This window comes from Anser brachyrhynchus, assembly GCF_964034855.1.
Source record: "Anser brachyrhynchus genome assembly, chromosome: 1".
Lineage (NCBI taxonomy): Eukaryota > Metazoa > Chordata > Aves > Anseriformes > Anatidae > Anser > Anser brachyrhynchus.
This window is the reverse complement of record NC_137694.1, coordinates 1,434,898-1,448,868: the sequence shown is the minus strand read 5'-3', so window position 1 is coordinate 1,448,868 and position 13,971 is coordinate 1,434,898. Positions and strand designations below refer to the sequence as shown.

Genomic DNA, 13,971 nt, shown 5'->3' with positions numbered 1-13,971 from the left:
CCAAGCATTAGGCAGCCGGGGGGGTGGGGGGGGGGTATGGGATTAGGTGGCCGGCTCCTGCCCCCCCCAGCCTCGAGGAAGCGGGGGGGGGGGGGAAACTGAGGCAGCGGTGATGCTGCCGCTCGTCCCTGCCCGTCCCCGGGTGCAGGTGGGGAGGTCGACAGCGTTTTGGGGAGGGGGGAGGCTGAAACCTTGGGGTGGGGGAGTCCTCGCTCCAGGCTGGGGGCTGGGGGGGGTGCTGCAGCCCCCCGGCGGTGCTGGCGGGCGGGCGCTGGGGATATGTAGGGCAGCGCCGGGTGATTACGGGGGCTTTCGGCGTAAGCCCGCGGAGATTGGATCACGCTGGATTAGGGGCCGCAGGCTGCGCACTCAGAAGCAGCCGCCCTGCGCTGGGGGCAGGGGCGGACGGACGGACGGACGGACAGAAAGGGGGCCTCGTGGTCGCCCACGTGGGGCAGGTGGGGGGGGGGGGGGAGCGCTGTCTGTCTGTCTGTCTGTCTGTCTGTCTTTTCGTCTGTCCGTCTGTCCGCCCGGCTAGCCAACATCCGTCCTTCAGCCTCCCGCCCAGCTGCTCGTCCACACGTCGGTCCGTCTGTCCTTCCGCCTGTCCACACGCAGCCGTCCTCTGTGGGGGGGCAGTCGTCTGTCTGTCTGTCCGTCCGTCCGTCTGTCCAGCCATTGAGCCAGCTGCCAGCCCGTCCGTCCGTCTGCCCGTTTGTCCATCCGTCTGCCCGTTTGTCCATGCGTCTGTCCGTCCGTCCATCGCTCCATCACTCCGTTAGTCCAGCCAGCCAGTGCTCCATCTACCAGTCCGTCTGTCCGTCCGTCCGTCCGTCCGTCCGTCACCCAAACACTCTCCCCACAAGCCCAACACCGCTGCCTTGCCCCCGGGGCCGCGGGGGCGGAGCGTCCTCCCAAGCCCTGCCCCCCGCGATATACCGCACCCCCGCGATAACCCACCCCCCAAACAGGCCCTGCCCCCAGCACCCACCCCAGGACCCCCCCCCAGACCCAGACCCCAGCAGGAATCACCCTAAGGACACCCCCCCCCCCCCCCCCCCATCCCCAACTGGGCTCTTTCCCAGGCCCCGCAGAGCTTTTGGGGTCAAATCCTGCATTTTGGGGCCGCTGTGGGCAGAGCAGCGCTGGGGCTGCGGCAGCAAACCCAGCTGGGACACGGGGATTTTGGGGGGGGGGGGGGCAGCCTAAGCTTGGGGAGCCCCCCCCGAGCCCCCAAGGACCCTCCCCGTGCCCAGGCCGGGCCCCCCGCTATGGGGTGGGATAATAACGGGGCCGACCCTGGCGTGCCGGGCGAGCCGCCCCGGCGGGGGGGCCCCGACCTGCTTATTAAAGCCCGATTAGCAAAGATTAAAGCCTGGCGGCAGCGTCTGCTGGGCTGAGACCCCCCCTGGGCCGTGCTGCCGGCCCCATCGGGGCACCCCAGCCTGGGGGGGGGGATGCACCCCAATTCCCGTGGTGCGGTGCTGTTGGTTCGCTCGGGTGCCGGCCGAGCCACGCCGGTGCCTCCTTGTTCCACCGCTGCCTCGTCGTCCTCCTTCCCGTCCGTCCGTCCGTCCGTCCGTCCGTCCGTCTGTCCATCCTTCCACCCGTCCCCGTTCTTTGTCTTCAGGCCCCCCCAAGGACCGGGACCGGGCTCCAGGATTCACGGCGGCGGTGCCCCCAATAAAGCTGCTGAAGCGCGGCGCTGCCGGCCCCGCTCCTCCTGGGGCTGCCCGCCCGGTAACGCGCCCCCGCTGGGCTACTGGGGGCCACGGGGGGGCTTGGGGGGGGCTGCAAGGTGGCCACCAAGTGCGTCAAGCACAAATCCTGCCCCAAAACTGGCCCCGGACACACAGCGGGGACGGGCAGCGGGTGCGGGACCAAGCCCCGGGGAGGGACGGCAGGTGACCCCCCCCCCCGAAACCCTGGGAAAATGCCCCAAAAGAGGAGCGGGAGGCGTGGGTAGACACATCTGTAACAATTTATTGAATGAGGCAATAATAATAGACACTGGGAAAACAACGGGGGGGTCCATGCTCTGCTACTTGCCTGGTTTTGTCTCTTTGGGGGGGGGGGAGGGCAGGGGGGAAACCTCTCAGACTAGAAGAACGTCATCTCACCGCCAAAGAAACACGGACTCGAAAGCCACCGACATCTTCACGACGACAATAAAAAAATAATAATTAAAAAAAAATAATAATAACAAACCGGAGAACCAGGACTGTCTCTATGGCAAGCTTTCCCTCCCCTCGTTAAAGTACAGAAGAAATGTAATACAAAGAACGTTTTGATATTTTCCCATATAAAACAAGTAAATACAAGAATCTGAAAACTTCCTCGAAGGCGGAGCAAGACGCGGAGAACTTTGTTAATGGCCACTCGAAAATAATAATAATAAAACCAAAAACGAAACAAATTAAATACCATGCACAACTGCACGCGCCGCGGGGCTGGAGGGGGGGGGGGGGGGGGGGCTCGGCCGGGCGCCGCTGGAAAGGTTTGGCCCGCTGGGAAGTCAAGTAGGGTCTGTCCCCAAAAAGGCCCCCGCGCCCCTTCCCTCCTTTGGAGGGTTTTTGGGCGGCGCGGGTCGGATGCGGGCAGCGGAGATGCGCCGGGGGAGGATGCGCGTGGAGCGGGACCGGGCGTACGGCTCCGAGGGGTCCCCCAGAGGGGACAGTCCGGGGGTCCTGGGGGGTCCCAGGGGTGGCAGCGGGGTCGGGTCGAGCCCCCCCGGTGGCTCTTTGGCAAGGGGGGGGCTGAGCGCTGGTCCCGGCAGCCCCGGTTCCGTTCCCAGCGCAGCCCGAGCTCCTCTCGAGGCGGTTCCCCTCGGTTCCAAATCCACGCAAGAGGAAATAATAATAATAATAATAATTATTATTATTAATAATAAAGAAAAAAAAAAAAGATCTAAAATGGCAGGTACGTTTTCCAGAGCAGAGGAATAAGGACAGGTCTCCAGTGTGCGCCAACGGGAGCCGAGCGGAGCGCGGCGCGGGGCTGGCGGCGGCCGTCCAAGGCAGAGCTGTCCTCGCGCCGGCACGGGGCTCCCGGCAGAGCGGCACCCCCGGGGGGGGGGGAAGCTGCCACCCCCCCCCTGCAGTCACACATGCATTTTCCCCAGAGGAGCCTTTTCCAAATTCACTTTTTTTGTTGTCGTCGTTCTTTTTTAATATAAAAGTCCACGTTAAAATCTTCGAATCCCAATTTGCCAAGTGCGGAGGGCGGCGCGGCTCGGGAGCGGCGGCGGTGCAGCCGGAGCAGTCTCGGCCGAGGGCGTCCGTGCCCCCCCCCGGCCTCACCCTGCTCCGTTCCATGCTGGGGGAAAGGGGGCTAAGGGGCTGCTTTTTTTTTTTTTTTCCTCCTTTTGAATGAAAGTCCCGTCAGAATTTGGCTGCTCGCTCCTACGAGATGAGTGGCGCTATAAAAATGCACTTAACACGCATCCTCTGCTATTTTTTTTTCTTTTTTTTTTTTTCTTTTTTTCCTTTAAAAAAAAAGGTTAACAAAAACCTTCGCTTCCAAAGCCGGGAGCCTCGATGCCACCTGATTTCAACTCTGGAGAGGCGTTTTTTAAAAAAAAAAAAAAAAAAAAAAAAAAAAAATTTAATTCGCGTAAGAGCCGAGGAAAGCCACCACCGCGCTCCCGCTGCGGGCGCCCGTCACTGTTCCAAGGTCACCACTTCCACCGCCTGCCCGTCCATGGTGACGGCACTGTCCGCTATCCGCGTGGTCACGGGTGCCATCGCGACCTGCACGGGGCCGTTCCCCTGGGCCAGGCTGGTCACCACGGTCTGGTACATGCTGACGGGGATCTGGACGAGGCCTGCGGAGACGAAATAAATAAAAAAAAAAAAAGGAGAAGCGGGGGGGGCGTGAGGTGTGTTTACGCCGGCTCCCAAAGCGGGGTTTTTCCCCACCCCACCGCCCCCCTCCCCAAGGGATGAGGGTGGCGCGGCCGCGTGGCTCGGCGCGGTCCCCAAAAAGGGGTTTTTTTGGGCTGCGTGGAGGCACCGAGGGTCCTGCGGGCCTTCGGTTCTCAGGGGCGGCCGGGGAAGACTCGAGGCTCCCACCCCAAGAGCACACGGCACCCACGGGGGGGGTCACGCTCGTGTAACCGCTCAGAGCCCCGGGGTGATGGAGCTCAGCCCCCGCGACCGCGCCAGAGCGGCCCCACGGCTGCCCCCAGCACGTTGGGAGGGGAGGATCCAGCAGGCGGGGGCGAGCCGGCCGGGGTTTTGGGGCAGCAGCCCAACCCACGGGGCTGTCCGGGCAGGAGCAGCGGGGAGCCACACAACATTAAAGAGGAAAGAAAGAAGAAACGCGCCGAGGGGGAAGCTCTTCCACCTCCTGTAACACCACAAATGACTCGAACGCCTGCCCAACGCAAGAGAAGGGTCCCACCAGCATCGCCCAGCACGCAGGCAGGGCTCCCAGCCCCCCCAAACCAACTCGGCCCCCCCAAACCAACTCGCCTCCAGCTCGCGCCCCCCGTCCCAGCCCCGTCCTCCCGCCTCCGCTGCACGCGGGGCAGCGCGGCTGCGGGCTCTCGTCGCGCACAAACATACACCGCGACCGACGGAGGAAGGCAAACGGAGCCTCTCGGCCCTTCCCCGCCCACGAGCTGGGTCCGGCACGAGGGAAACGTCTTCTTCAGCCCCAGAAAGGGCTCGAAGCCGGAGCCTGGCTGAGCCCGCAAAGCTTCGGGCACGTTCCCGGAGGAAAGCGCTGCCGTGGTGAAGGTGAGGGGCCGGGGTTAGCCGGTAGCAGCCAGGGTGACGAGAGAAAAGAAGGAGGCCCTGAGGATACTGCGGTGTGAATGATCACAAGAGGTAGAAAACACCTGCGGGCAGCAGCGCCGGCACTGCGAGATACACCGGGATGGCAGGCAGGGGAAGGGATCTCGCAGCAAGGAGTAACAAATCCTAGGGGCTGGCAAGAGAACAGCGGGGTGGCACCAGGCTTCGCCTGCCTCCGGCCGCCGCTGTCCTCGGATGGGAAGGAGGCTCCTCAAAGTGTGATTTAGGGCACCTGCGTAGGACATTTCTGAACCTTCCCACATCTGTTGGGACAAGAAGGCTTTTAGGGGGTCCCCAAATCCTCCCCCTGAAATCACAACTCCCAGCCCACGCAGGGGCTAAACAAAAACCCTAAACAAAACCCAAGGGGATCAGGGCAGCAGGCTCCTGATCCGGGCTTTCCCGAAACGGCAGCAGGATCGCTTCTGCTCGGGGTTGCTGCGGCCGGCAGGGCGCTCCGTCCTGCCAAGGGCACTGGTTTAACGCCGTGAGGCGGCCGAGCGGGGCGCGGTGTCCTCAGATAACTCGCTGCGCAGACAGGAAGGCTTCAGGAGCTAATCGTGCTGACCAGGTGGGTGACCCCGGCGGAGTTCAGCGTGCTTTGCTCCGACATCTCTCAGGATCTCCCAGCGCTACGCAGACGGGAAAGTTTCGCAGCCCCCCAGCATAAAGGGCCGTCCCCGTTCCAAACGGGGGCACCTACGGGTTCGTCCAGCTCAGCCCCACCGCGGGGCCACCTTCCCGGGGTGACGGTCCAACAGCTACGGCTGTCACGGAGGCAGAAGCGCGACGTTCTTGGGGTGCTCTCTAATAGGTAAGAGTTTTAGGCTACAAGAGATGAGAGCTCACGCTCGGCCCCGTTGAAGCAAATCTCCAGTAAGCCCGCCAAGGACCGCGGCACAGCCCGCTTTAAGCGGGTTCTTGGCACAGAGCAGGGGATGCGGCCTGGGATGCACCTGAAATCCCCGCTCCAGACCGACAGCTCCGCTAAGCCTTCGGGGTGAGTGGGGCTGCTAACCCGAGGGAATCTGCTGCGGCTCTCCGAGAGGAGCGCGGCCCCCGCGGCCAGCCCCAAGACGAGGGGGCGAGGGTCACCGTTCACGCTGGGAGCAGCCTGGGCCCTCTGCACGGCTCGAACACGCGCTGGCCCCAACCGGGCTGCCAAAAACGGGCTCTGCCAAAGGATGACGAGATGGAAAAAGCAAACGGGGCTCTTTTTTTGGGGGGAAGGATGAGGTTGTGTCACGCAAGGCTTGGCGAAGGCCGGCCACGTCTCGGGCACGGCGCGCGGAAGAGCAGGGATGTCTCCGCGAGAGACGGCGACACGCAGATCCCTTTTTTTTTTTCTGCGCGGGATTAAAGCAAATCGCCTCAGCATCTGACGCAGCGGCCGTCCTGGCAGGAGCGGTAACGAACCAAAGGAGGAGAGGGCGAGGGCTGGAAAGTCTGCTGTGCATTAAAGCAGAGATGATCGCCCTTGGGGGAAGAGACGATTAAACCCCTGAGATGCTGTAATCAGGCCTAGGATTGGCCCTGTGCTGCATCTGCTCAGCCCCGCGCCCTGATTAGCCCTAATCTAACTGGCATATGTTAATCTAAAGCGTGGATTTCAGACCCTTTCAATTGTATTAAAAACAGGAAATCCATTAGACAAAATAAAAAAAAAAATACATCGAGACCCTGAAAAATACATAACTGCCAAGAAAGTCAAGTTGTGCTGGGTGCAGGAGGGGGGAAAGCCCCAGGGAGCGACGGAGGAGGGCTCGCGCCAGCTCCGCACGCAGCCCGGAGCTGCTCCTACCTGGGGAGAGGTGATGAATAATGCACCGAGCGGGGACACAACGCCAGCGGGCTCCCAGCACGCAGGGGATGACGCGGCTGGGCTCCTGCCTCCCCTTTGTGCAGGGACTTCCTGCCGGCGGGGCGCTGGCAAGGTGCTGCTGGAAAAGGTCCCTGGGAAGCAGCGGTGCTGGGCGAGGTGCGGAGCTCAGCAAGGCCACCCAGCCTCACCTCGGTGCTGGAAGGGGCTCGGACCAGCCGGGGAGCACCCAGGCTCTGCCCCTCGCCGACCTCGCACAAGGGCGCTGGGCAGGATCCTGGCCAGGGAGGAGGCGAGCGCGTCACCCGCTGGCTGCGGAGGGGCAGGGGTGCTCAGCACCCGGGGGAGACGGGGAGCTGGGGGAAGGCCCTGGGGCTGAGAGGGGCACCAGAGATCAGGAGTTGGAAGGGATAAGGGACACCAGGCTCGGAGAAGGCTCCAGAGGTACTCTAATGCCAGGCCTGGCGATCTCTGGATTTGAGCTGGGGGACTGCAAGGGGCCAGAGGGAGAAAACAGCACTGCAGCAGGGGTTACAGCCCGCAGGAGAAGGGTGAGGATCAGGCTCCACCTGGGTCTGGGGAAACCACGGGATTCAGAGGCCAAAAATCAAGCAGTGGCTGGCAGACCCCTTACCTGGCGGGGAGGGAGGGTGAGCAGCAGCACGAGGCCAGCCGCTTCGATCCCAAATCGCAGGTTTACTGCCTGCACCAAAGCACAGGGAAGGGTTTGGGGGAGAAGAACGGGCGGCCGGGCTGAGTCAGGGCCCTGGGAATTGGCAGTGGGGTTCAGCAGCCCCCAGACATCCGGGGCAGTCAATGCTCAGGGGACTGGGGTCAGAGGCAGTTGCTGCTTAACCTTAACACTTTGCGATCAAAGCAAGCACAGCACGAGGAAGAGACCACAAACTCCAGCAGCTGGAGACATCCCCAGTCCCACCAGACCTGGGACAGCGACACAAGACAGGTTTTTCCCTTCTGGTACCTGGGGCTGAGTCCGTTCCCCACGGTGCATCCTCATCTCCTCTCCTCCAGCAGTTTTAGCGAAGGTGCTCAAAGCACACGCACGGCACCCAGCCGAGCAGACCCACTCACTTCCACGAGCTGCCCGTTTCCTGAGAACAGCAGCTACGCTCGCGTCACAGCAGCAGCGCGAGTTTTCAGCCGGACGGTCAGGTTCTGCAAACCTCGAGATGTACCTCTGGGGAGAAAAGTCTTGGCTGGTGCCAAGGCACCGACTGCCTCAGCGACCTGTATGGGGACCACACGGACCTGTACGGACCACACGGACACTCGGTGCAACGCCTCTGGACGTCTGATGCTCCCGTTAAATACCTGAACTCGCAGATGGCTGGGAGAAACCAAACAACGTGCGATCCCGAGGCACCTCCCCGCTGCCCTCTCTGGGAGAGGGAGACATCCTCCTCCCAGCTGAGATGGTGAATGCCTTGGCACCACGGAAAGCCTGAGGAGCAGGAGCTCACGCGTAACGTTTTCTGCCTGGTTCTCAAACAGCAGCACCGCAGCAAAGCCTTGGAGGGCCAGGAGACAGGAACCAGCTCCGTTCTTCACCAGCTGAGACAGAAACTAGTCCCATTCCTGGCCAGCCACGACAACGCGGCCACCGCCACCACGCTGAACCTGCCTTCGGGGAAGGAAGCGGTCTCCTCGTCTTTCATGAGCTGCAACGTCCTCCTCCTTTGTAGCACCAACTTCAACAGAGCAGATCTCCTGCAAACGTGCGGGAACAGCCTCAGGAAAGGGAGGATCGTGAGGAAGCAAGAGGCAAACCGAGAAACCATGCGATATGGCTCCAGCACCAGGGACCCGAGAGTCCGAAGATACTCAGCCCTGCAGCGCAGATCCGGCCTGACGCCAGCACGGTGGGCAAGAGAAGATGGTGCGATTTTTTTCGATACACCCTCAGGGAGGGCAGCGAAGGAAGACTTTGAGAGGCACGCCATTAACAGAGGCAAGTTTTGCTGTTCTAAGAGCTGCCAAGCCACAAGAACCACTGCCATGGGTGCCTGGCACGGAGCGGTGAGGAGCACGGCTCCGGAGCCACCACGTAGCACAGAATATTGCTCTTGGGATTCCTTTTATGGGGCAAAACAGATAATGCACAATGACCTCAGCAATCACCTTGGAGACCCCCAACAGAGCACGGTACTTTTTGTTTTGTAATTCAAGGTGACATAACCTATCAATCAAACGCCAAGACCTCAACGGAGGGACATCGTCTTCTTCCAAACGGAGCCCAGAGCCCACTTCGGATCAGCAGAAGCCAAAAGCCACGGCTGGTTGCATGCTGTGCTGCTCCTGGGGATCTATTGGCACTTGAGCAGAGAAAGCAGATCCAAAGCAGTGAGCGTAGAAGTCGGTAGGTCTTGCTCTGCTCTCTTGGACACCAAGGGGTGTAAGTGCTGGAGGTTTCCTGGTTCATCGTTTCCTTTGGATATCTGCAAGCACTGCAGAGCCAGGGGACCGCTGCCAGCAGCCTCACAGGTCCCCCTGAGCACTGCTGGAGCTCTGAAGGCTTTACGGTGCTCTGGCCAACGATGGAGAAGGCTGAAAGGAGGGAAATTTTCCACTGGGATTCCTTGGCTGTTGACCTCCAGCTCCTTTGGCTTGCTTCGGTCTCCTTAGCTAGCACTGAAGGGAACCCAGCACAAACTCTGCTTAGCATGACCCTGCCCCAGCAGCTTGCAGCAGATATTCCTGCAATTTCTTTCCCCCCTCCTCTGGAGGCATAGAGCCGAGAAGCCCTGTGCTCAGGGAACGCACCACGGGGCCAGGCAGCCCAGCAGGTACCCTTACCGCAGCCCTTGGTGCAGGGCCGAAGGCGACATCTGAAGCCACGATGGAAGAATCCCTGTAGATGAGCCAAATTAAGCAGTGTGCAGGTGTTAACGGAGAAAGAAGAGATTCGGGGAGATCTCCAAGCAAGGAAACGTTCGCTCTCAGCGGGCAGCACAGTGAAATTGAAACAGCGCTGGGCACGCCTTGGTCTGTATACATGGCACAGCCCACAAATCCATCAAAACCGATGTGAAAAGGAGACCAGCCCGATCACCTTTTCCACAGTAGGAAAGAATAAGATAAGAGTTTTTAAGAGCAGCACGGAAAGCTGCTCTAGATATCAGGGGGATATCCATTAAACATACGTTTGTGAAGCTCCGGATCAACCTGCGTGGGGAAACAGCACTGGATGTCTTTTAGAGCCGGCTGAGACCGATGGTGGCTCAGGCACGGGGCCGGTGTAAGCAACCACTTGAATTCCCTTCCAGCCTGTTACGTGAACAAGGTTTCGCAGGCTCCGCTCGATGTAAAGAAGCGATGGTCCACAGATGGGAGGGTCACCAGCCAAGCAAGTCCAAGACAGTGCTAGGACACGCTGGACAAATCAGTTGGCACTGGAGGTATTTCTTGACAGTAAATCCAGTTCCTAGCCAACCAGGGGATGCACCCCTTTCTTCCAGCCACATAAAATTTCTTTTAGCAACCGGGCAGGGCAGCAGGGCCTCTACTACCTTTACTGCTGCCGGTTTTAGAAAGGACACTCATACAGACAGAAAGCCAACTGGAAATTGGCTTGCCAAGATGTCCAGAAATCATCATCCTGACCACCTCCCTTCTGGGGGACTAACTTGAGAGGCCTTCAGGAGGGAGGAAGGACAGGCAACAGGCAGGAGCAAGTGTCTTCAGAAAACCAGCACAGCTCTCCAGCACATACAGAGTGCACCAGCTCCAACGAGTGCTGCCGAAGTCACATTACCCTGAGAAATCCCTGACTATGGAGAAGAAACATTTGCAAAATACGCGTTCCTTAAGACAAGGTGTTGACATGACACCGTGGATGGGGTTTCACCCAAAGCCAAGCATTTAAAAGGGTCCTACCGTGCTCAGTGGTGACAAAGGAAGAAGACATTTCATAAAGGCACCTGCTTTAAGATGAACTGTAATCTGAATGCGTGCCTCTCTCTGCTAATGATTGCTGGAGGATCAACGTCTAACTCAAATTAGACATCTCGTACAACAAGATGATGGTTGGAAGGACTTCCACGATCAGAAACGCCTCACTGACAAATCACAAGAAGTCCACGCAGTTCTTTAAGCTTGGAGAACTTTCTAGGCACACAACAGTCACAGCTCACCCCTACACATCCTCTGTGCCACTCCTATCCAAACACAAAAAATCGCTCCATCAAACGATAATTTGAAAAAAGCCGCTGTCCTCATTCTGCTTGCCAACCTCAAGCACACCCCAAGGTCAGCCATCAGCTGTCTTTTCAATCCCTTTACGGAGAAAACCACAACAAAAAGCTCTAACAAGGGACCTGAAGTTTGACAGCAGAGAAGAGTCACGGCCGCTCACAGAGCTCTGAGCTGAGCGTTGCAGCCCAGGAGGTTACGGCATAGCCTCAACTCTTCCTGAGAACAGAATATAAGCACAGGAGACAACACTAACGTCTTGTATACACCTCTGTTTTCTTCCTCTCTACGTGGAGGGAAGAGTCCCAGCTCAGCCAGGACCTGAAACGCCTTTGGGCTCATCTCCCTTATTCCTTGGTCCTGCCTCTATAGGAGGGGAAGGCAAAACAGCCTCATGAAGGGACTGCTCGGACACTCAGGGCTCCTTCCAGCAGACCACGGCAGGGCTGGTGCGCGTGTACCTCCCCGATTGTTCCAGACACAGGCCAAGAGGATACCCAAGCCCGGTCCTCATCCTGAGGTTAGGATCTAGAGGACACCACTCTCACTTCTCAAGTGACTAACAAGTGCCCCGAAGTGGATTACGATGCTTTTGGGGCTTTTGTTTGGGGGTTTGCTTTTTGTTGTTGTTTGCTCTGGTTGTGGGGTTGTTCTTTTTGTGCTTTTTCTTTGTTTGTTTTTTCAAGTTTTTGCTTGCTTGTTTTCTGAAGTTACAACACTTTGATACAAAAAACACTGGGGCCGAGATTCCTGATTGACAAAAACCTCAGTCCCCAACCTATTTAGTGACATACAGACAGGGACTGAGCTGTGTCCACGGAATTATCTCCTCTGAAGGCCCCAGTGAGCCAGCCTGATACCCAGACTTGTCCCTGGCACAGCCACGGCCCCCAGTCTTCGAGCAGTGGGGACAAACACCTCCTCCACCGATGGCACTTCACAACCACCACGCATCTCTGTCCTTGCAGCCCTTTCCTGACACACCAGAAGTCCTCCACCTGCAATCATCTACAGCGAGGATAGCAACATAAGGAAAAATCGACAATTATTTTTAACATTGGAAACATTGGAAACGATCGATCGGAAATGCTGGGCCTTCTGTTCCACCTTTATTTCAATGTGGCTGAAACTCTGCTTCCCTCCCCCCTTTTTTTTTCATTTAAAAATATTTAAAAAAGGGGGGGGAGGGAGGAAGGGTGAGTGGGAAAGAAGCACCAGCCTGGTATCCCGCTGGATTAACTTGGTGCCTTCAGCCCCTGCGTCCTACAGAAGGCAACCTGCCTCTCCCTCTCCCCCTCCATGGTGTGCTGAGGGCGATTTTAGAGCTCGAGAGCAGGATGACGGCAGGACCTGGACATCGGCTCAGGCAGAATAAAGCTGGATCTGGTCAAGCCTGGTTCTTACACAGGCTTCACACACCAGCACCGGGTCCCCAGGGCAAGGCACTCTAAACCCAAAGCCAATCTGGTGGGGAGGAAAGGTGACAAACACGCGAAGAGGAGTCTAAACATGCATGCGTCTACCTGTATAATGAAAGCTTTTTTTACCGTGCTCCACAGACGAAAGCTTAACGAATAACCCTTCTAAGCTTCCTTGATCGGCTGGCTTTGCTGTGGAGTGAAGGGCACACCTGATAAGATTAGCAGTCTACCACGGTCAGTCATGTATATAGGAAACATAGTTAAAAATAGAGAAAGTACAGCAACCCCTAACGTCTGCTCCCCGCGGGGTTTGCTCCGCTCACAGCCTGCTCTCTGTTAACAAGAGGGGAGCTTTTCCAGACAGGTGCAAAAGCTTCGCAGAAACTAGAGACAGGAAACACCTAGGAATGAATTAGAAGTCTGTTCCTCTCACGGTACATCAGGTATTAACCTGGTGGTTGGACAGGCAGGCAATGTAGCACCTTAACGTTTCTGGGCAGTCGCCTAATAGGGACTCCCTCTTATATTTCGCCATAAATACTTTACTGAGTCGCCTGCTGCGTTACTAACATCCACACAGTCTCTTCCAGAGGAAGAATGGTGTATCGAGAGTGATTCTTGTCCTTAAATCCTTGAGGATTCTGTACTTTCTATATGGTTTTATTAAAGACTACTGCGAGAACGAAGGCAGAGTACCATCTAAAGTGATTAAACGTTGTATTACGTGAACTTGAATGATTAAAGCTCACTTTAGAAGCGATTTGAATTGAAAGTTTCTTTTTGAGGTACTAAAATATCACATATTCTAATGGAACATAATTATTTGGCGGAGTTATCTGCAGAAATAACACCCTGGGCATGCTTGCAAATCAAATATAGTGCAAGGGTGAGTTGCATGTTAAAGGACAGGTGTGCCCAGAGTCCAAAAGGATGGCGAGCTTCGGCCAGCACAGCGCCCAGGGACGCGCACACACGAGCTCTTGTGTCTACCTCCCTCTGCTGTGCCATGCACGGGACAACCTACATCTTTATTCAGGTTTCTGCTACATTTAGCCCATCATTTCTTAAAACCGATGGGTGTTGGAGGCGTAGCTGTGGGGTTTTCTTCCCTTTCTGGTGTTGCTTTAAGCCTGCCTTGTGTTCGTGACCTTTAAAAAGATGAATTTTACAAATCCAAAGATCACAACACCTCACTGCCCCAGCCGTTACCCCAGTGCTTGGGGGTTATTAAACTGCATGCTGAGCCCAGCTCTGGCCTCCTCACTAATTCTTTACTTAAGTAACGCTCAGAAGAGAGCTCGGCTTGCGTGAGGCTAACGGCATTGGGCTGCGAGACATTAACCCCGCAGGCGTGCACGTCTCTACCCTGCAGCCAGGCCAGGGGCCAGCCCAGAGCAGCGGGGGAGACGGCCACCACGAGATGCTCCAGTATAAATCCGTATCTCCAAATATAAATCCATATCTCCAGTGTTTGATGTCCTCCCCTTAAAAGTGTGAAAGGAGGGGGGAAAAACAGAAAAGAGAGAGAGAAATAGATACAGCCCTTTCACCCCCAAGAAACACCACAGTGTCAGGAACCTAAAGGAATACGTTGGCAATGCCAACGACAGCTAAATCCCATTATTCCAAACTACCACCACAAAAAGCCACTCACCTGAAAAACTCTCTGCTAGGCTCCACTTGCAACCTGAACAGTCTGCTGCTAGGATGCCTGACAATAAAATGC

At 57.5% G+C, this 13,971-nt stretch overlaps 1 protein-coding gene across 14 annotated transcripts in view; it reads right to left on the bottom strand.

Moving 5' to 3' along the window:
* Positions 1–1,963: 1,963 nt before the first annotated feature.
* The window catches only part of NRF1 (nuclear respiratory factor 1), a 61,852-nt gene continuing 49,844 nt past the window's right edge, over positions 1,964–13,971 (bottom strand). For 4 of the 14 annotated variants that reach the window (XM_080570625.1, XM_080570619.1, XM_080570624.1 and 1 more), the window contains 3 exons: positions 13,900–13,956; positions 12,348–12,434; positions 1,964–3,823 (listed from right to left, as the gene is read on the bottom strand). In XM_080570625.1, the coding sequence (XP_080426751.1) occupies positions 3,660–3,823; positions 12,348–12,434; positions 13,900–13,956 (308 nt within the window). In that variant the 3' untranslated portion in view covers positions 1,964–3,659. Of the gene's footprint in view, positions 3,824–4,879; positions 11,833–12,347; positions 12,435–13,899; positions 13,957–13,971 lie in introns of those variants that run through there. The other 10 variants (XM_080570630.1, XM_080570621.1, XM_080570620.1 and 7 more) reach the window with 8 other exon arrangements.